This window comes from Humulus lupulus, chromosome X, assembly GCF_963169125.1.
Source record: "Humulus lupulus chromosome X, drHumLupu1.1, whole genome shotgun sequence".
Taxonomy (NCBI): domain Eukaryota; kingdom Viridiplantae; phylum Streptophyta; class Magnoliopsida; order Rosales; family Cannabaceae; genus Humulus; species Humulus lupulus.
This window is the reverse complement of record NC_084802.1, coordinates 66358999-66380668: the sequence shown is the minus strand read 5'-3', so window position 1 is coordinate 66380668 and position 21670 is coordinate 66358999. Positions and strand designations below refer to the sequence as shown.

At 31.7% G+C, this 21670-nt stretch overlaps 1 protein-coding gene and 1 long non-coding RNA gene across 3 annotated transcripts; one reads left to right on the top strand and one right to left on the bottom strand.

Moving 5' to 3' along the window:
• The first annotated feature begins 303 nt into the window (after positions 1 to 303).
• LOC133805912 (uncharacterized) lies at positions 304 to 923 on the top strand. Its single transcript, XM_062244058.1, has 2 exons — positions 304 to 615; positions 726 to 923. Exons 1-2 carry the CDS (start codon positions 304 to 306, stop codon positions 921 to 923), a joined length of 510 nt encoding a protein of 169 aa, XP_062100042.1.
• Positions 924 to 13435: 12512 nt separating this feature from the next.
• On the bottom strand, positions 13436 to 15326 carry LOC133805191 (uncharacterized). Of its 2 annotated transcripts, none has more exons than XR_009878885.1 (3): positions 15033 to 15326; positions 13755 to 13817; positions 13436 to 13451 (listed from the first exon to the last, which is right to left on the bottom strand). It is a non-coding gene; the product is annotated as an uncharacterized LOC133805191 (long non-coding RNA). The 2 variants fall into 2 exon arrangements; XR_009878884.1 differs by lacking the exon at positions 13436 to 13451 and adding an exon at positions 13562 to 13658 and having other exon boundaries at positions 15033 to 15317.
• Between the last annotated feature and the right edge of the window lie 6344 nt (positions 15327 to 21670).

The window sequence follows — 21670 nt, the reverse complement described above, 5'->3', positions numbered from 1 at the left end:
AGTCCGCATATGGAGGAACATTGCTCATTGTATAGCAGATTATGAGAATAACAAGTCAAGGGAGTGGTTTTTCACAAAATTAAGAGAAGCGTATGGAGTTAGAGAAGACCAATGTATAATATCAGATCGACATGAAAGCATAATCAAATCAACAAACAAAGTTTTCCCAGAAATAACACATGGCTACTGCATGTTCCACCTGTTAATCAACCTGAAAACACCTTACAAGAAACATCCAAAGGAATACAATGTACATTTCTTTGGTGAGCAGCAACCTACATAGAAAAGAAATTCAAATATCATATGAAGGAGCTTGATAGCTTGGATAAGCGAATAAGACCTTATTTGCAGAAAATTGGATATAATAAATGGTCAAGATTCTACTCCAAAAACAAAAGGTACTCAGTAATGACTTCCAATATTGTTGAGTCACTTAACTCAGCCACCGTGGCAGCTAGAGAGGTACCTATAACAACAATTTTGGAGTGTTTGCGTGGATTACTCCAAGATTGGACATACACTGATAGGAAACTAGCTCAAAAAACAATGACAAGATTGACACCAGTTGCAGAACAAGCACTCACCAACAAATTTGTATACTCTTTGAGATTAACTGTAAGATTTCTCAATTTTTTCATTTTTTTTTCAATTATTTATGGCACTCATTATTGTTGTTATTGTGTTGCTCTAATGTTGCTACCGTACCTATGCAACATATAATACAGGTAAAGCCAGCAAATGAATATCTATTTGAGGTATTCAAAGAAGATAAGTCATGGGTTGTAAATCTCAAAGAACAAATTTGCACTTGCAATAGATTTCAGAATGATGAAATGTCATGTGCTCATGCTCTTCCTGTGATGAAGGAGATGAACATAGACCCCTACAATTACTGTTCACTTTACTACACAACAAAAGTATGATTAGAAACATACGATGTAGCTGTGTATCTAGTAGGGAAACAATGAGATTGGGAATTACCAGAATCTTTCAAACCCCATAGTGTTGCCTCCATTTGAAAGAGTAAAAGATGGAAGACCAAAGAAAAGAAGAATTATATTTGCTTGGGAAACTAAAAAGAAGAACAAGTCAAGCAAGTGTGGACAAAGATGCCATAATAGGAAGACATGTCGAACCCGACCACCAAGAAGTTGAGAATAACAACACGCAGCACAAAAAAAGATGCTAGTTGGTCAAATCACCTAAATAAATAACATTGGAAGGAAATTGATTAATTCTTGTTTCTCCCTTGTTTTACAATGAAATGTTTTTTTAATGTCTTTATAGATTTTGAGACATATGCATCATAATGATATTAAGCCATAATTATTGATGATTACTTATTATTTTTTAAAACTCATTTTTAAAACATAATATCTTATATTATGAGGTTGTTGTCGTCTTGTTGCTATATAGTTGTAATAGTTAAATAAACAACAATGACAAAGAATAGAAAGATGAAAGTCTGAAAATATATTGAAAACGAAATAGGACTAATGTAACGACCCAAATTTACTAATAAGGCTTAAGGGCCTTGATTAGTGTGTCGGGAGGGCATAATTGGAATATATGTGATTTAATGATTAAAAGTATGTTATATGACTATTTGAATATCTGAGATGCATGACTATGTGTATTAGTATGCATGTAGGCCCTGATTAGGTTAGAAGGGCATAATCGTAAATTTGGCCCCCTGAGGGCATAACTGTATATATATGTGATAAATTGTCGAGATCACATTATTATGTGGATATATCTGTAATCTGTGATCCGAGGCGATCCCAGTGAGCGGTTTAGCGAAAAAGTCACAGCGGGGATTTATACCTAGCTCGGGGTGAGCCTGGGGGTATTTCTGGGAATTTGGAGAGTATATTGTGGTCAGTTTGATATTGAGGAATGTAATTGGTGATTAGTTAGGTGTCGGGAAGTAAGCGATAAATATTAGAGACACTCGAAGAATTAGCGGGAATTGGGTGAAATGACCAAAATGCCCCTAGGTGGATTAAAAGGCTTAGGAAATTATGGGAGGGTATTGTGGTCATTTGGCTTATAAAGGATAGGTATTATTAAGGTTTTATACTTAGTGGAATATGTAGATGGGGCTGGAATTCTGAAGCAAGGAAATGAAAGGAAAGGAAGGAAAGAAGGGAATTAGAAGTCTATCTTTCTCTCTCTCGGTTTAGGCTTTTCTCCAACAGATCTTGAGGTCTTTTGGGACAGAAACTCAGGGAGAGTCAGAGTAGAAGCTTGAGGTAAGGTCCTTTGTCTGGCCTGAAGAATTAGCAAGGATTTAGCAAGGGCAATCCATTCATTTGAGGTAAGGTTCAGGGTAGTATTCAGTTCCTAGTATTGATGTTGAGCTAGTTTTCCTAAGCAAAATTCTGTGGGAATTCTAGGGAGTTGAAGCTGAAGATTTGAGGAGGAGAAGGCTAAGCAAGAGTGGGACACAACCTAGGCTAAGCTCATCCATCAGAGGTAAGGAACTCAAGCTTAAGCTTTGTGATTTCTGTGGTTTTACTGAGTTTCTGAGTTTTGGGTCCAGCCATGGTGAATTCTATGTTTAGGGATGCATGGGATGAGTGGAGGATGTTGGTAGGCTTGTTTTTGTGTTGGGTTGAAGTTTGGAAGAGTTTTGGTAAGGTTTGGTTCAGGGCAAATCGAAAGAGGAAAAATGCAGGAGTTGCTGTTCTGTGACTAGCGCTACAGCGCTAGCCTTTGGGTGTTGTAGCGCTAGGCCAAGTATTCTGGGGCGTTTTTAGGTTCTGCTTGTAGCGCTGTAGCACCCTCCAAAGAGCGCTGTAGCGCTACTCTGTTCCCAGAAAAGGCTTTTTGGGTAATTTTCAAGGGTTTTTGCCTGGGGGTTCGGGGTTTGATTCCACCACCCCGTTTGGTGGAATTAGAGCTTCTTGAGGGCTCAGGATTGATCCCGAGGCTAGGTTTTGGACTTGAGGTTTGGTGATGATTTTGATTTATGGTTGTGACTAGGTGTGCGCTAGGGCTCGAGAGGGATCATGCTTGAGGATCAATCGATCAAAGCCAGCAAATCTAAAGGTGAGAAAATTGTACCCGGTTATGTGTTTGTGATGGGACTAAGTGCTCCCGATAACTGTATAATGTCATAGATGGTATTACGCCATGGGACATGTGATAATCGGCCTAAGGGTGCCGTAAATTATACTTGCGCACAGGGCGTGGCTCGGCCACTGGTAGTTGAGGACAGCTTAACATTCACTGAGCTCGGTTTAAGCGGGTCAGAGTCAGTGGGATAAATAGAGGGTGCGGCCTAAGGGCATTAACCCTAGTTATCATATGTGAATTGATTATTGATATGAAGTGATATACTTGGTATGATGAATAATTGATTATCATGAATGCCTAAACTGTTGAGTACATGATTATGCGATATGAGATATTTGACTGTCTATTGATTGAGTATGCTCTGTTATTGTCTTTTCTTGCTTGACCTTGGTTCACGGGTGCTACGTGGTGCAGGTAAAGGCAAAGGCAAGTTGGACCAATCCTGAGATGGAGAGCTGCGGGGCTGAATGTACATAGTCAGCTATTCGACCGCTATGGCCGAGGAGTGGATTAGGACGAGTACTGCCTATCTGTTTGTTTTGCCTTAAAGTGGCTAATTATTGTTGTATCTGGATTTTGAATCTTTTGTAGACAATCTTTAACTCATTACTTTTGGGATCCCATGTAAGTAGAAAATGTTTATTTATAAGAAATGCAGCTTTTGAGATCAAAATCTTTTAACCCTAGTTCAACTATAGTTTTGGTAACACGTTTTGATTAAATGACTTGATTAGCAAGTCTTGCACATTTATAAACACAGTGTAACGGTCTTGGCTATCCAGGACGTTACAACTAACAAGATAATTGCTGCCAAAATAAACCAAGAAACTAGACTATTATCTAGAAAACTGAAATTACATAAAAGAAAACACAATGTTTGAGGTTGTTCTTTTGTAGCAAAAGCGCTGTTCCAAAGCTGCCGACAACAAAAACAGAATCATGAATCCTTCAAATACAACCTTTTGCACTTTCTTCCAATTTTTTACTAACTTTTTTAGGAGACTTCTTTCAAAGTTCAAGTTGACTAGCAACATTCTCTATCTGCTTCATTTTTCCATAAGAATTAAAAAAGAACAACCAATCTAGAACGGTGACTTCAACTGAAAAATTACTTGATGTAATTTCCTTGTAATCAACAAAATACTCAGCAAAGGATGCAACAAAAATCCCACAATCATTGCAAAACAGACACCATTTAATGGATTAGCAAAATGTAAACAAGCATTAAAAATATTAAATAGAACAAATAAAAAAAAACATAGGACATTACTTACTTGTGCTCTTGTTGAGGCAATTCATCAACACTAAAAACAACAAAAGGAGCTTGGAATCAACAGAAATTGCACTAGGGTCCTTTCTAATATTGTAAAAATTCAGCAACTCAAAAAACAATGGCAGCAGGACAGGATATGGCTCCATAGCTGTCATAGATGTAGCTTCATATCACCAAGACTTCAATGAGTTATACATGTAAATAATCATTTCCTTTATATTCAAATGCTCTAGAATCCAATGACTCTCCTTTCTCATATTGATTGGGAACAAAACATGGTCACACTCAACCTATGGTTTACCACACATAAGCTTTTTACCCTTTATAAACTGAGCAACTGAATGCCTAATGTTAAGAATTGATGCATCCCGATTCTTTTGCAAAAATTTCTCATAAAGAGAAGACATGCTATCACTAAAAAAACAATTTGTTGTAGTGAAGTTCACCTTAGGGGAAGTTGAATACTTCCCCTTCTTCCTTAAGTAATAGAATATGACATCAATATGCTGAAAGCAACATGAAAAAATTACAAAAATGATTGTCATAAACCACATAAAAACAACATTAGCACAACACCATACCAACATTAGTAAAAATACAAAAATTATAGATAAGAAAAAAAAACTCACTGGCTCTGTTAGACATTCTCCACAATGAGAAAGTATGTGGAACCACATCTTATCATTCACTACATCAACTCCAAAGTTAAAGGCGAGATTAAATGTATTCTTACCCTTCAAATAAACATTATTTTTTCTGAAATAAAAAAAACATATTAAAAATAAAAAGAACAATATAAAAAAAATAACTGTTACAAGAAAAAACACATACTAATAATGCTAATAACAAGCTTCGCTCTTTTATTTCGGCCATCAAGAAGCCAAAGATCAAATTCCTTCTCATGTTCATCATTAGGAACCTCTCCAATGTTGTCATCCAGTGGAAACAACCCTTCAACATAAGTCACCATCTGAAATGCTTCATCTTCTTCACAAGAACCAGAACCAGAAGATACAAAATCTTGCTGGAATAGAGATTTCAAAGCTACTCCAGGCTTCATTATTCTCTTATCTATAACATCGCTATCCTTAACATCAACAACATCACTGCCAGAAATAACCGCATTAGAATCTTGCGTTGGTACAACACTAAGTCCCCCCTGAGCGGGTTGCTCAATAATCACCATGCTTTCAACAACTACAGAAGAACTGGAAGGAATTTGTAAAACAACACTCAAACAACATTGCATTACAATGAAAGAAATAATCACCATGCTTTCAACAACTACAGAAGAACTGGAAGGAATTTGTAAAACAACACTCAAACAACATTGCATTACAATGAAAGAAATAATCGCAAACTCATACAACACCATGTCAACAATAAAAACCAACAACTAAACAACAACCCAAACCTTCATTTTTGAAACAACCTCTAGCCCAGATAGCATAATTTCTTCAATCTGAAGCTGACTTACCCATTGAAAAAAGTATCAAAATATTTTTCACTTGCAGCCTTAAAAAAAATATGCATAACTAGTGTTGTAACAATTCCAGAAAAATAACATAAGAATAGAAAAACAACACTACCTTATCAAATGGATCAATAAAATCTCATTCAAATCCAATAACTCTGCAGTCATTCCTTCATGCTTAGACACCAACAAATCCATCTTAGCATTTAAGGAATCAAATTGGAGGGACCCATCAAGGAGGGTTATTGGGATTTCACCACCAACAGAACCCACATTAGACACATAATCAACTTTTGCTTCCCAACCTTCATCAACAACTGCATTGAAAACAAATCCACCCAACTTGTTAATAGAAACCTCGTCATCATTTGGCTTCAGATTCGTCAACCTCAACTACATAACAACAACCAAAAAACATAAACATCATTAAAATATAATAGACAGACAATGGTAAAAGAACAGTAAACTAACACAGAAACAACATAAAACTATACCTTCCTGGCTGGAATGTAAAAAACAATAGCCTTCAACAATCTCATCTCAGGAGTACTAGAACAACTCCACCTAGCAATCCTCGAAATATTTTCAGAAACTATTTTGCAGTACTTCCCAACCATATAGCAGCAGCACTCATAAAACCACACTTGAAAAACATGTGGGCAACCAACTAATGTATAATAAGGTTTAACTTTCTTCTCCTCGTTTGAATTATATATGGCATTGTACCAACTAACTAATTTATCCTTCAAAGACATAATAGTTTCATCAAAAGATTTCTTACCACATGCATACTCACTATAACGACCACTATCAACAACATTTAAATCTTCACGCATAACTTGTTTATCCTTCCTATAACTAAGTAAAATCCATTGAACAAAATACAGAACAACCAACTTTACATCAACTTCATCATCATCACCCCACCTCTTAGCCCTAAAACACTCACGAATAGATTGCTTAGAAATCGTATCAGAACCTGGCCAATATTTATCCAAGAGGTTATTTGACTCTTGTTTGAAGTTCAAACTATTGTACTCCCCTTCACAGTCTAAACCAATAATCAAAGAAAACCCTTAAATACTAAACCTAAGCCCAAAACCACTAACCATAACCCATAGCTCATACTCATTTGGCTGCTTAATTTCCCTCAATAACAACCCATGCATTAATTGAGGCTGAGGATTAAATGCAGGAAGATTAAAGAAACTACCAAAGCAAGTTTGAGATAACATTTCCTTTTTTTTATTAGACAAATAGTTATTAAGCTCCCTAATAACCTCATAAGTACAATAAGAAACAACTTGTGAGCTAAAAGACTGATTCAGATCGATTAAGTAATGTCAATCCCACAAAAAAAAATTTAAATTAAATTAACAACAATAATAATGAAACAACAACATAACAACAAACAAACAAAAAAGAAACAACGACGGGCATCAGAACAAAACCAAACAGCAATAATAAAATAACACCAACACAACCACACAACAACAAAAACACACATGAAAAAAACACAGATATTTTTTCAAACAACAACAGTAAAACAGAAACAAAAATAAAAAATAAACTTAAAAAATCTTCAATAGAACAACACTAATAAAACATGCAAATAACATGTTGATAATAGAAACTTTAAAATGAGCAAATTACTAAAACTATAAATTAGCCTAATAATTTATAATGCATTTTCAAACAAACATTAATACAAACACATTCGGTTCATTCACCTGTAAAACTGATCCAAAAAATATAAACTTCGAAAAATCTTCAACAGAACAACACTAATAAACAAGAAACAACATGGTGATAATAGAAACTTTAAAATGGACAAATTTCTAAAACTATAAATTAGCCTAATAACTTATGATGGATTTTCTAACAAACATTAAAACAAACACATTCAGTTCATTCAACTGTAAAATAGATCCAAAAAATAAGTACAAAACCCTAAAAACAACATCAAAACAATACAATCAAAACAACATGCAAACCTTAACAACAAATTCCTTTTGATCATCTCCCACAACTTTCAATTTCCCTTCGCTTGATTTCACCTTTTCACCTTCCTCCTTTCAACAGCATCAGAATTTTTTTTTCGTTTCTGTGATTGGGATTTCGATGACTCGACTTTTGGCGAGTTGTGAGAGCTTGGTTTCTCTTCAATCCGCTTCACAATAGCTTTCTTCCCCATTGACAAATCTTGTTTAGAGATCTTTGAGGACTTTGGAATTTTTTTAACAGAAGGAGAAGGAGTAGAATATGTCAATCGTAAAATTGTCATAGCTGGTAGTTCATGCTATATACAACAACAAGAATGTAGGCTTAAATATTATACGAATGATTAAGAACACAAGTTTTTGGGGAAAAAATGAAGTCTAAGTAAGATCGTGTATCAGAAAAAGAAGCAATGGAGAGAAGAGTGTGAATGAGAAACTGTCAGAATGATTTTTTTAAAATAAAAACATACATATAATAATTAAAAATATACACGAATTAGACTAAGTAGTATTATTGTAATATCTAAACTTCACATACCGTAAAATTAAAACAATGAACAACAAAAAAGTAAACAATGTGTCGTGTGGCAGTAAAAATGTTAAAATTGTGATAGTTTTGTCTCTTTGAGTAAAATTTCCTTAAATAATCTCTTAATTTGTAGTTGCTGAAAAATTACTGGGAGAATTGTTATCGACTATAAGTGTTAAATAAATATTAATTTTATTTATATATTGTTGCGGACTTAAAAAGTAATTGATTAATATAGTATAAAACATATTCACTTATGCTAAATGTACTTTATAGTTTGAAGTTTTCAATTTATATGCAATAATATTTCTTTATAAACTATGTTTTTTGTGTGTGTGATATCTGTTGAATTTATTCTATCAGGTTAAATGAGAATTCTAAGACATTGAGATGTTTTTGCTCTAGATAATACAACATATAATTGACTGTGTGAAAACACAAGTTCGGGAAGATATAAACCAACAAAATTTAAAGTTTGTCCCTGGGCTTTATTTATAGTCATTGCAAAACTTAATCGTATAGGAAAATGAGTTCTTTTGAAAGGAAATGGATATTTTTTTATTTTCAATTGGTATAAAATGTATTCGCGGTAAAAATACTCTTTTTCTAGTATAATATCCGCTAATGATTTCAGCATCCATTATATTTGGTTCCAAATGTCAACAAATTAAGTGTGTACCATTACATAATCCTTCAGAATAATTAAGATTATAAATTAAAATAATAGGATAATTTGGTTTTAAAATTAATTCATGAGGAGGAATTCCATTTGGTATCAAACTGTTGAGAAAGTCTTCTTGAAAAGATTGCGTTATTGTATCTATTGTCTCATCAAAACTATAATATCTAACAGGATCTCCTGGAAATTGATTAATTAATATGTTATTTATTTCGTCCACATAATCATTTTTCGAAGTTAAAATAACTCTATTAATCATGAAGTATAAATTATTGTGGTACAAATTTATATTGAGAAATACAATATTTTTTAATTTTTGAAGTGATAAGATATCTTCTTCATATGGTATTATCATATTGGATGGTAATTTGATGTCATCATTTTTTTCATGTTGTTATTTTCCTTCACCAATATTTAAAGAAACTTCAAAAATATAGGATCATTGCTTGCTCTCATATTGAGTGCTAAATGTGTTTTAATAAATGATGTCCATAAATAAGATTTTGTCCCTCCTGGAATAACAGGAAGAACTTAACGAAAATCTCCACCAAGTACTATTATTTTACCCACAAAAGGTAAATTGCAATCATTTATATCTTTTAATGCAACATCTAAAGCTTCTATTGCATATTTACTTATCATTGGTGCTTCATCCCATATTATAAGTCTTGTTATTTGTAGTAATCTAGCTAAACCTGATTGTTTGCTAATATTGCATGAAATGTTGCTGTCTATTTGAAGAGGAAATTTAAATCTTGGATGAGTAATTCGTCCATCAGACAATATTGTTGCAACAACTCTAGAAGAAGTTGTTGCCAATGCTATTATATTTTTAGACCTAACATTAGCAAGTATAGCATGATATAAATATGTCTTACATGTTCCTCCTGGTCCATCAATAAAAAATATTGTTGATTCATTTGTTAATACTTTAGATAAAATTAAATTACATGCATATTTTTGTTCTTCATTTAAATGTGAGGCAGCTAATATATTTTCTTTAACAATAATAATTGTTGATTCTTCATTTATTTCCTTATTAAGTTTTTTTTCTTCAGATAAGTCCAATTTATAATCTGTTAAATGATAATCATTTATATTTTTTCCCTTAGATTCTGTAAAATTCTATTTTGGCTAACATTTTTAATGAATATATATTTTATTCTTTAAAGGGTATTTTTCAAAATTTTATATTGGATAATTAAGTGTGATTGTGTCTTATTTTGGTAAGAATCAATTCTTTATTAAGTGCATTTTTATATAGTCAAAGTTTCTTAATTATTTATGGCAACCTTGTCTATAATGAGTATGTATTAAATAATTATTCTCTGTATATTTTTCCTTGATTTTATCTGTCTAGTATAAGGAAACTGAATGATGCTTGTGCCCAAAGGAAGGAAATTTCAAAATCAACTTGGTTGGGTTTTAAGACCAGGTTCGTCCTTTTCCTGATGCTACAGAATTGTTGTCTATCACGTCTGGAAATTCTTGCAGTAAATGAAATGAGAAGTTATTTTGAATAACTTCCCGATTTGGTCTGATTTGGGTCATTAACGAGATTGGTTGGCTTAGGAGTTTCTAAACTTTATAAATACCAGACCTAAGTAGCAGCCATTCTCATATCTTCACTATTCTAATGTTTTATGCTTTTGAAGAGTTATTTTATTTGTAAAGAGTAGTTCTTGGTATGCCATCTCTTTATTTGGCTTTGTGTTGTTTTTTTCTTAAACATGTCATAAAGCTTGTGAACGTGACATACAAGTCTTCGGGAGAAGATCTTCACAAGACTTACTTCGGGAGGAAGTAAGTACTCATCAATGTCAGAAGGGATTTCGTGTTTATCAAAATCAAATTATTAAAGTGGAGTACTTCAAGGTTGTGACAAGAATTTAGAGGGAGTCTAAACTTGTATAAGTCAATTTCTTTTTATGTTCTTGAGACTTTAATAATTGATTTTATCTTTGGATGTGGCCCCATGGACTAGGTTTTCCAAACCATGTAAAAAACTTATTGTATCACATTACTTTTAGTTTATTTACTTTCTGTTCATATATTCTGATTTATCACCAATCTGTCATGATACATTAGAATAGCTGTTTGAACAAACAATTATTTAATTATTCCGCATTAATTAAATTTTTTGTTAAATTCAATTGGTAATCTTAAAAAACAGAATTTCATATTCAAGCATATAATTTAATTGCTCTAATACTTTATTTTGTATTTCAATAGAGTTACTATTTATTTATGAAAATCTTCAGACATTGAATTTTTAAAATTTCCCCATATTGCTTTGGGATTATTTGATTCACAATGTACTATTATTATTGCAAATAAACTACATAAACTATATGAAAATTGATACAATGTAGCTTCTTCAAGACTTAAACATATATAATTATCCCTTTTTAATAATCTATGTAATAGAGCAACCTCATTACTTAATGTATTAACCAATTTTGAATTAGATTTTAAAATAATAAAAAAATGAGCATATGTGAGATCTCTTTTTTGAAATTCAATAACATAAACATATGCTGCTACACTACCGAATATTGTTTTTTTTTTTAATTTCATATTTTAATTCCTCTAATTTTGCTTGAAATATACGTGTTGTTAAATCAGGTCTATTTTGAGCAATCTCATATGTTTGTAATTCTTCTTTTATTTCACACCAATTAGGATTACATGTTATTGTTAAAAATATATCTGGCTTGCCGAATCGTTGTACCAATGTCATTGCATCCATATATCTTTTTCTCATATCTCCTTGACCACCAATAAAAGAAGTTGGTAAAACAATTCTTGTTCCAATTTTTGAATCATGTTTTTCTCCAATTTCAATACTATCAATAGTTCCCTGCACTACAAGAAAAAATGCTTTTAATAACACCAAAAATGTGTTATCAAAACATACCATAACACTTTTTGATGTGTTAAGACCGACTATGTTATCGTAGGTCAGGGTACTTTACATAACACTTTATCATTGTTATACAGATGTGTTATTATACTGTCAACGATAACACACTTTCTGTGTTATTTTAATAAATAGATAAGTGTTTAATTATATTATTTATAGTCGATTATATAACATATTTCAATACTTATAAATTTGTGTTATACTACACTTTAGTATAACACATTTTTTGTGTTATACTACACTTTATTATAACACATTATTTGTGTTATATAATGAAGTTTGCATAACAAAATTCTTTACATAAAAAGTGTTATTGTAATAGATATTATAACACAATTTTCGTATTATTTTAATATTTAGATAAGTTTAAATTCTCATTATATATTCATTTATATAACACTAATTTATTCTATTATATTTTAATTTTTTTTATATATAATTAAAATTAGCTTTCTAATATATACTAGCATCATCAAATGAACTTGATTTTCAAATAACAAAAAGTAAAAACATTCAACATTGCATTAACAATCCACAAATTAGTTTAAAACATTCAACACTGTCATCAACAACAAAATGTTCTGTAAGTATTCAAGTATTCTTAAATATTCAACATATTGAAAAGTTACTACTTTCAGCACAAAATATTCTACAGCTGCCCAACACAAAGCCTTCAAAATTAAGTATCATTTTCTCCTCCAATTGATGGAGAAAGAGATATTTTTCTCCTGCAATAGCAGATAAAAGGTAAGGTATATGCTTAAAAAAATAAAATAATATGAATCAAATAATAAAACTGTATACAATATAAGACCTAAGCAAGCAATACCAGGTGAACATACTACTATCACACAGTGAATAGATACATATTACAGTAAACAAACATTAACATTTTCAGGTTAAAAGGGCCTCAATTTCACCCTAAAGACATCTCTGGTTCAAGTGCGTAATTACTGAGACAACATGTTAAAAGTTTGGGAGATTTGAGTTACAAAAGCATTTAGAATGATACTATTATTTCTAGGGTAGATCCATCGAATCTCATATCTCATTTAAAGGAGAGTGTAATAGAATATGGAGCTCAAACAGGTACTAAACTCTAGACCTTAAATTATTTGGGCACTAACAAGTAATTACAAAACAGTGATACATATTCGCAGTCAATTACGCTGATATAGTACAGTGTAGTGTTTACAAATGTACAGAAATTACTATAGAATCCTCAACCCAATGCAAAGAAATATGAAAAGACTTTCAGTTACTACAAACTATGAGTTTCATTCGAATTAAAAGCCATGATTGATACCAAAAAAATAGATACACACTAAAGATATGCCAAGGTCCAATATAAATGTTTTTTGTGGAAGAAATCACTTCATCGTGTCTCTTTGGGTTTCCTCAACCAAATAATTTAGGGACTAGAATAGTTTAATTCTCTGATACCATATTATGAAAGAAAATTAAATTGTATTAGTAGCTGCAAGACATTCACAACCTGCAAAAGAGAAGTTCAAAGTCAGCAAAATTACTAGTGGTATCAATCTGCATTTTTGCCAAACTTTACAATATTATTCACTAATCAACTAAAGTCAAACAAGGACGAACTTTCAAGTCACTGAATGTATTAGTAGCAGAGAAGTTCACAGAAATCGGGAAAAATACAGATGAGTCTGTTGGGGAAACAACAAACTCCATTGATCCACTGCAAACAATTCATCATACAAGATAACTATTACTTAAATTGAAATCAAATAAATTATTAAGTTTCAAAAGGAAAACAACAGTAACAATTTCAGACCTTCGGTTCGAGTTGTCAATAAGTAGAATGGACCACTCCAACACATAATTCCTTGGGTCGAACCTGCAACAAATAAAAAAGCAAATTGATACGGAACTCAAATAAAATATAGTGCAACTCATAAACAATGCAAATGGATGCAGAATTATAAAAGTGATGACAACCAAGCTCAAACAAATGTATTACAAAGAAGTGTCAGTTAATTTGTTTTTAGATTGTATACTGCCAAGTATCATCTATATTCCTCTAATTTTATATTAGTTATAAGGATTTCAAAAACAATGAAGTCAAAGATATGAAAATGAATAGTTGGTAGTGTGCCTTGCTAAACAATATTCGTATATGCATGATTAAAATACATAGAAACATAATAACAATACAATGCAAAATCAGCAACTTGAGATAAAAAAAAATTAATTATCTTTTCCAATCCAAATTGATATCTAAACAGGACAAGATATCTAAACACCAACAAAAAGTAAGAAGAGAAATACTTAATTATTTATTATCTAGAGAAAACAAATGTTGCTTTTGTTATATAAAGAAGCATATAATGGCATGGTCTATACTCTAATCCACGACAAGCAATTTTGGCATGCATGAATAACAAACTAAATATATATATCTATATAAATAATTGTGATAAGTTCACATATATGATGATAAGTGTGCTAAATAAGTATAGGCCAACATAATCATTCAAAAGTGTGCTAAAGTAGTTGCTGAATTGGAGACCCTTTATGTATATATTGACATAGTTAAAAAATCAAGCAAAGTTAACATTCCAAGATGTCGTTTAACTCACAAATGGAAAGAGAGCTTCTACAAATATACCACTACACACTTAAACAGAGTGGAGAAGAGAAGACGTGTACCTCAATTGAAAGAAGAAAAGAGCAAATAAGTGGTTATATGTGCGAATCTATAAAAATGGTGATAATCTATATAACCAAGACCTAAAGTATAAATATAGTCACTCCAGTCTAAAAACTCACACCTCACGACTCCATTCAACACCTCAAATATCAACCCTAATTGACCAACACCCAATCGTGCAAGGAAGACCCAAATTGAACAAGAGAGATGCTCCTATTTTTATTCTTTATTTCACATGTATACACACATTATAATAAATCATATTAAAAACAATTAAACATAAGTGTATACAATGCACAGAAAATTAATAAGGAAATTTACAAACTTATATATAACACATACATGTATATAGATCAAGCATAATATTTGAAATAACAAACAGAATATCTTAAAAGAATATACCTTCTTATTCAGTTTCTAGAGATCTTTCTCCTTTTTTGAAAGTTTAAATCAAGCCCTAAATCAACTTTTTCCAACCATAATTGTAATGAAGTGAGACTGAAAAAAAAAACACAATAAATTAAGAGCACAGTAGAGAGACTGGAGCATAAAAATACCCCATAAATACAAAAATGGATATTAAAAAAAAAAAGCTTATAGTAACTGAGAGAGGGACAAAAACCGGAGATACCCTGAGTGAGAGAAAGAGAAAGGTAACCAATAAAAAAAACAAGAAAAATATTACACATACCTGGGGATTCCATGTGAAAGAGAAAGAGACAGTGAGAGAAAGAGAGAAGCGGTGAGAAATAGGTAACGTTGAGTGAGAGGAGGAGAGGGTTTGGGGATTTGGCGAGATAAATAAAGAGACTAGAATTTTGGGATTTCGGTGAGAGATAGGGAGAGTTGGGAGTTTGAGGCTTTGGGGAAATTTATGGGAAATTTGGAGAATTTCCTCTTAGAAAGTTTGGAAATTCTTTTAGAGAGGTCTCGGAGGTTCGGGAAAATTTGAGATTTGGGTAGGGAGATTTCTGCTAGGTTTAGATAGATGTGAGGGAGACAGAGAGTTAAGAGAGAGAATGAGATATGTAGATTTAGAAAATGAGAATAGCAAGTGAAATAATACAATATTTGGAACAATTATTTCATTTGTCGCCAATTAATGTATTTGCTCCAAATTATGTGTGCCATTTTTTTTATTAACATAAGGAATCAATAATACTTTTTACCTTATTTTGGAGCATATTTTTTTATCTCAACTTTATTTTAGTCCTGCCAAATTTTATGGGTTTAGTATAACACTTTTTTAAAAGAGTTATACTTAAATGTTGTAGAAAGGGTTATTTGGTGTATTGCTGATATAATTTAACACAGACGTCATCTTGTTTGTTTCTAATAAAATCTAATCTTTAAGTTTAAAGCTTTACACACATATCAACAACATATTGTTGAAAAAGTCGGCCAGATTGTAATAACAAAGATTTATCTGTCGATCTTATTTGTAATTTATAACAATAATATTCACAACAAGAGACTATATTTTTCTTCTTAGTTTTTGAAACAGGAGGACAAAAGAAAGAGAGAAAAAAACATGAGTATGATATATTACAATATTTATGGAAAATATAATTAACAAACAATAAAGTAGAAAGAGCTCAATTACAATTACCGATAGTTTCATTTCTTTCAATGCATCAACACCATCAATATTTTCTAAATTGGATAATCGTTCGTTTATTAAACTGTCTGATTCTTTTATTTTATTTATTCTCAAAATTTGTCGATGCCAACCACTATCTCCATATGGAAATAATAAGGGTATTGTAATGGATCATAACAACCAAAATAATATTGTATTCTGTAACTATATCATGAATGAGAGTAAACAAGTATCTCACGATTTTGATATTATTTTGTAGAGTTGTCATCTAACCAAATTGCAGCAACTTGAGAAACTGAAGGAGAATTATACACTCTTTGATCTAAACAAGGATCACACTTAATACGTATTTGATAATTTTCTAAATTATGTATATCTTTAAGAGATCGTAAGAAAGAACAATATGGGTCGACTTCTAATATATCGATTAATGCTTCTAAAATATTTTCATTAAGTTTTGAAAAATTATGCAAGCGATTTTCTATCTCATGCTCTGTATCATAAAATACAAATATAAATTAGATGGTTTTTGATCTATTGACATAAATTCGTTTATATAATGTATAGATACTTTTATTATTTTTGCATAATTTTTTTATCATATTTAACACCAAATAAAGTAAAAGCAAAAGTATTATTGTAAGTGAGAACATACTTTTGAAATTCTAATGCATCATTTGAAGATAATGTATATAAGTTATGTAAAAATGTAGGAGCAATATTGGTGGTTATAAAGATTTCTCCATTAGAACAACAAAAATGTTGACTTTCATGAGGAATTTTTTTTGCATTGCAATGCCTACAAAAAGTTGGTGCTTTCAATTTCACAGAGGCACGAGGAATATTTTGGATTATATTTGTCTTCTTTCTCCCTTGAGCGTGATCTAAAAAAGAAAGAAGTAATCAAATTGTATTAAAAAAAATAGTTAAATATTAAAATATGTAACATTTTTCGATTATTAAAAATTACTAAATTTTTATAAGAGGCGCATTAGGAATTTGAATTTCATTAAGAAAGTCTTTTTATTGCTTTTTAAAAAAATTTTAAAATAGCTTCATACATAGAAAGATATAAATTATTTAACCTTGAAGTCGAATACCAATTAGAAGCCAATTTATTCATCATTTATAATTAATTTGAAAATAGCTTTATACATAAAACGATGTAAATTATCTAACCTGTTTGAGAAATATTCTCTTGATCCAAAGAAAGAGAACAATTCAATTGTGAATCTGCATGATTAAGTGCTGCAATATATATATATATATATATTTTTTGATGAACCAAAGAATATATTGAACCACAAGCTAATTACAAAACAAGCTCAAAAAGAGCCCCCTCTTACAGAGGTATTACAAGAGACTGAATTTCTCAAGGAAAGCTAAATCTTTACTCTCGAACTTAGTCCTAGACAGATTATCAACTCTGGCTTTCAAGTAAACTTTTAACACAAATACAACTTTATCCACAGTCATAGAACAGAAATTAAATAGACAATTGTTCTTATTCCACCAAATCATATAAACTGAAGCAGCTAAAACAGCTGCTACCAGCTTTTGCTTCAGACCCTTAGGCTTCCCCATCATCCAAGCAGTCCAATCTTTAAACTGAACCGGCCAGATATCATGCCCCAGCCATTCAGCAATTCGGCTTCTCACCAGCTGAGAAAACTGGCATTGAAAGAACAAATGGTCATGGCTTTCCTGCTGCAAATCACAAGTCGGGCACATAACAGAATTCAATTGCATATGGCACCGCACCAGGTTGTCTCTGGTCAGTAAGTGACCCAAAGTAGCTTGCCAAAGGATAAATCTGTGCTTGGGCAAAGTCAGATTGCACCACACCACTTGAGCAAAAGGGACCCTTTCCTTGTGAAGCAGCTGAACATAAAGCTTGCTAGCATTAACTCTGTTGTTCTTAGCTGCCTTTTCCAACTTCTCTTTAGTTATGACAGATATCAAATTAACCAACTTACGCCAGTACCAACTCACATCTGAATGAATTTTGTAATCCCAGAAATTTTGCCCTTTAAGATAAATGGCATCTATCCATTTCACCCAAAGGATATCTTGTTTAGAGGAAATAGCCCAAAGGAACTTAGCTAATAGTACCTTATTCCATTTAGACCCTTCCTTAAACCCAATACCACCCAAGCCTTTAGGAAGGCAAACTTGATCCCAAGCCGTGAGATGAATTTTACTCCTGTTTTCATTACTGCTGCTAGTCCCCCACATAAATTTTCTACAAAGCTGATCAATCTCATTAACAACACTCTTTGGGAGTAGGAAAGTACTCATCCAAAAAGCTCTAATCCCCAATAAAATAGAGTGGATAAGCTGAGCTCTCCCAGCAAAGGACAAATGCCTACTAGACCAATGATGAAGCTTCATGTGGATCTTCTTTATTATAGCAGCACAATCCCCTGCTTTCCACTTTGTAGGTCTAAGAGGAATTCCAAGATATTTTAAAAGGAAGGTACCTTCAGTATAGTGAAGACACTCCAGAATATTCTTGGTCTCTTTCTCTGTCATACCCCCAAAATAAACCCGAGACTTATCTAGGTTGGCTGTTAAACCAGAAGCAAGACTAAAAGACTTGAAACAGTCTTTAATGATCTGAACAGATGCATCAGCTCCCTTACAAAATAGTACCAAGTCATCAGCAAAACATAGGCTCACCAATTTCAGATTCTTACATCTAAGGTGATATCTGAAATCCTTATACTGTGTAGCTTGAATGAGAAGCCTAGTAAAATACTCCATAACAAGAACAAAAAGCAAAGGAGAAATCAGGTCCCCTTGTCTAAGACCCTTCCTCCCAAGAAAGTTACCTTGGACTCTACCATTCATCAAGATTGAGTAAGATGAGTCCTTTAAACAAACCATAACCCATTTAATAAACTGACCTGGGAAACAGAAGGCTGAAAGGATATCCTCCAAAAATTGCCAATCGATTGTATCATAAACCTTGCTTAGATCAACTTTCATCACACATCTATGGGAGATATGTTTCCTCTTGAAACCTTTAATAATATCTTGAAAAATAAGGATATTATGAGCCAACAGTCTATCCCTAACAAAAGCTCCTTGATTTTGGTAGACTAACAAAGGAAGGATCATATTCAATCTACCACATAGCAATTTTGAAATACATTTATACAATGTATTACAACAAGCTATGGGCCTATAATCCACAGCCTTAGTAGGATTCTCTACCTTTGGAATCAATGAAAGCATTGCATTATTGAGGCCTTTAGGCAACGATCCCTGATGAAAGAAACCCAAAATAGCATCTGAAATATCATCTCCTATCTCTTTCCACATTACTTTGAAAAATCCCGAACCATATCCATCTGGACTCAGGCTCTTAATTGAACTAATATTGAACATAGCATTTTTAATATCCTTCTTAGTGAAAGTGTTGCAATATTTACTCTTTAAATAAATTAACAAAAAATGTACATATAAAGAGGAAAAAATTATAAGATGTAGTACAAGAACAAAAAAAGAAATGATTTATATACCTTTTGAATATGCATTTTCATTGATTTATATACCTTTTGAATATGCATTTTCATTGGATGATATATTACTGATTTGATTTATTGAAGAATTATCAATGTTTTGAATATTAGTTCCATTACTCTGACCATTGTGAAGACTATTTTCTGTACTATCACCATCGTAAAAGTTTTTTTATTTTTATTTTGAGAAATACTTGCAATCATGTTTCTTTATGTAATATTTCCTTTCTGCATTAATTGTTTTTTTTTTCGCAACATAATATTGTCTTTGTTAATTACGAACAAGTTCTTTTTCTGCCTCGCTCAAGTTTTTATTTATTTATTTTTTTTTTTTTTTGTATATGCTTCGCTATTATATTTTTTGTTATCAATTTTTGAATGAAATATAATATAATAGCTTCTTTTTGCAGGTCTACATCACATTGAGATAAGCAAGTGTTGTACATATCAGATTTTTTTTTCTCAGAATAATTTTGTCTTTGTTTTTTTTCGGACAAGTTCTTTTTCTACCTCACTCATATTTTCCCTTTTTCTTTGATATGCCTCTTTATTATATATTTTTCTATCAACTTTAGAATTTGGTGTATTTTTATTATGAGTATCTTCTTTCGGCACATATAAACATATAAATCAAGTTGATGTGGACAATTGTTATAAATATGTGCATTGTCATGTTGATCACTACAAGAGAGCATAGAATTAAGAGGCTATACTTTATTTAGAGGGATTGTTATATCAAATCCATTGAACATGGGAATTATTTCTGTCAAAATTAAAACGAAACATAATTAGTAATTCATTCAATTGTATTAGTTAATAAATATATGTAGATCAGGAAATGACTATAAATCGTATAACACGTCAATTTTTTTTTAAAAGCACCATTAACCACCATTATTCTATATATAAGCAATAAAAAATACATGCAAAAAGCGTTAATAAATACTTAACAAGAGTTGGCAGAAATAATCATTTTCAACATGGCTAATTAGCTTCATTTGGCACACAAATAATCATGGAAATAACTAAAACAAAGAAACAAAAATGTAATGTAAATTTGTCATGACAAAAATACAAACTGAGGTATAACATTAAAATTTACAAAGCAAAACAGAGAAGCTATTCTTAAAAAGGAAACACATAGAAGGCGAACAACCAAAATTATAAAAACATATATTATCTATGCAGCTATAATCAAACACTAAAAGAGTAGCTAACCTTAAACTTGGAAAGAAAATAACATCTGAATTCCAATTGCAACTGTTAATAATAACACAGGAGAAGAAAATATGAGGACAAATAAGAAGAATAAGAAGATAAGTAAAAAGAAAGAACACCATATAATAAGTCAAAACAAATGATATCGTACGTGTCAAAATTTGTTGCAGTCAGAACAATAATAAGTCAAGTGTAAGTGTGCATGCTTGACATCTTTTCATGTACTTTATTTTTTTAAGAAACTAATATTTTAATAATTTATTATAACAAATATATAACTATATATATACATATTATAAAATAAGAAAAGTATATTTTTATACGTTGCGTATGGAAAATTTCACTATCTAGGCATAATAGTGTCTCCTATTACAAAAAAAATACTAGTCTTATTCATCTTTTCAATTCGATGCTAAACTTTCAGCAAGTACCAAAAATATCTCTCTCATTTTTTTCCATCCCAAAAACTTTTCCTCCAAAATCTCTCTTTTTCTCGGACCCGAATAAGAAAACCCCCAAAATCCCCAACCCTCACCCCGACTCTCTCTCTCTCTCTCTCTCTCTCTCTCTCTCTCTCTCTCTCTCTCTCTCGCGCGCGCGCGAAGTGACGACGCCCACCCAAACCGATGACCACTGAAGCATCTCCTCGACAACAGAGCCAGTCGACTGGAAAGAGTTTCCCAAACCATGGATCTCTA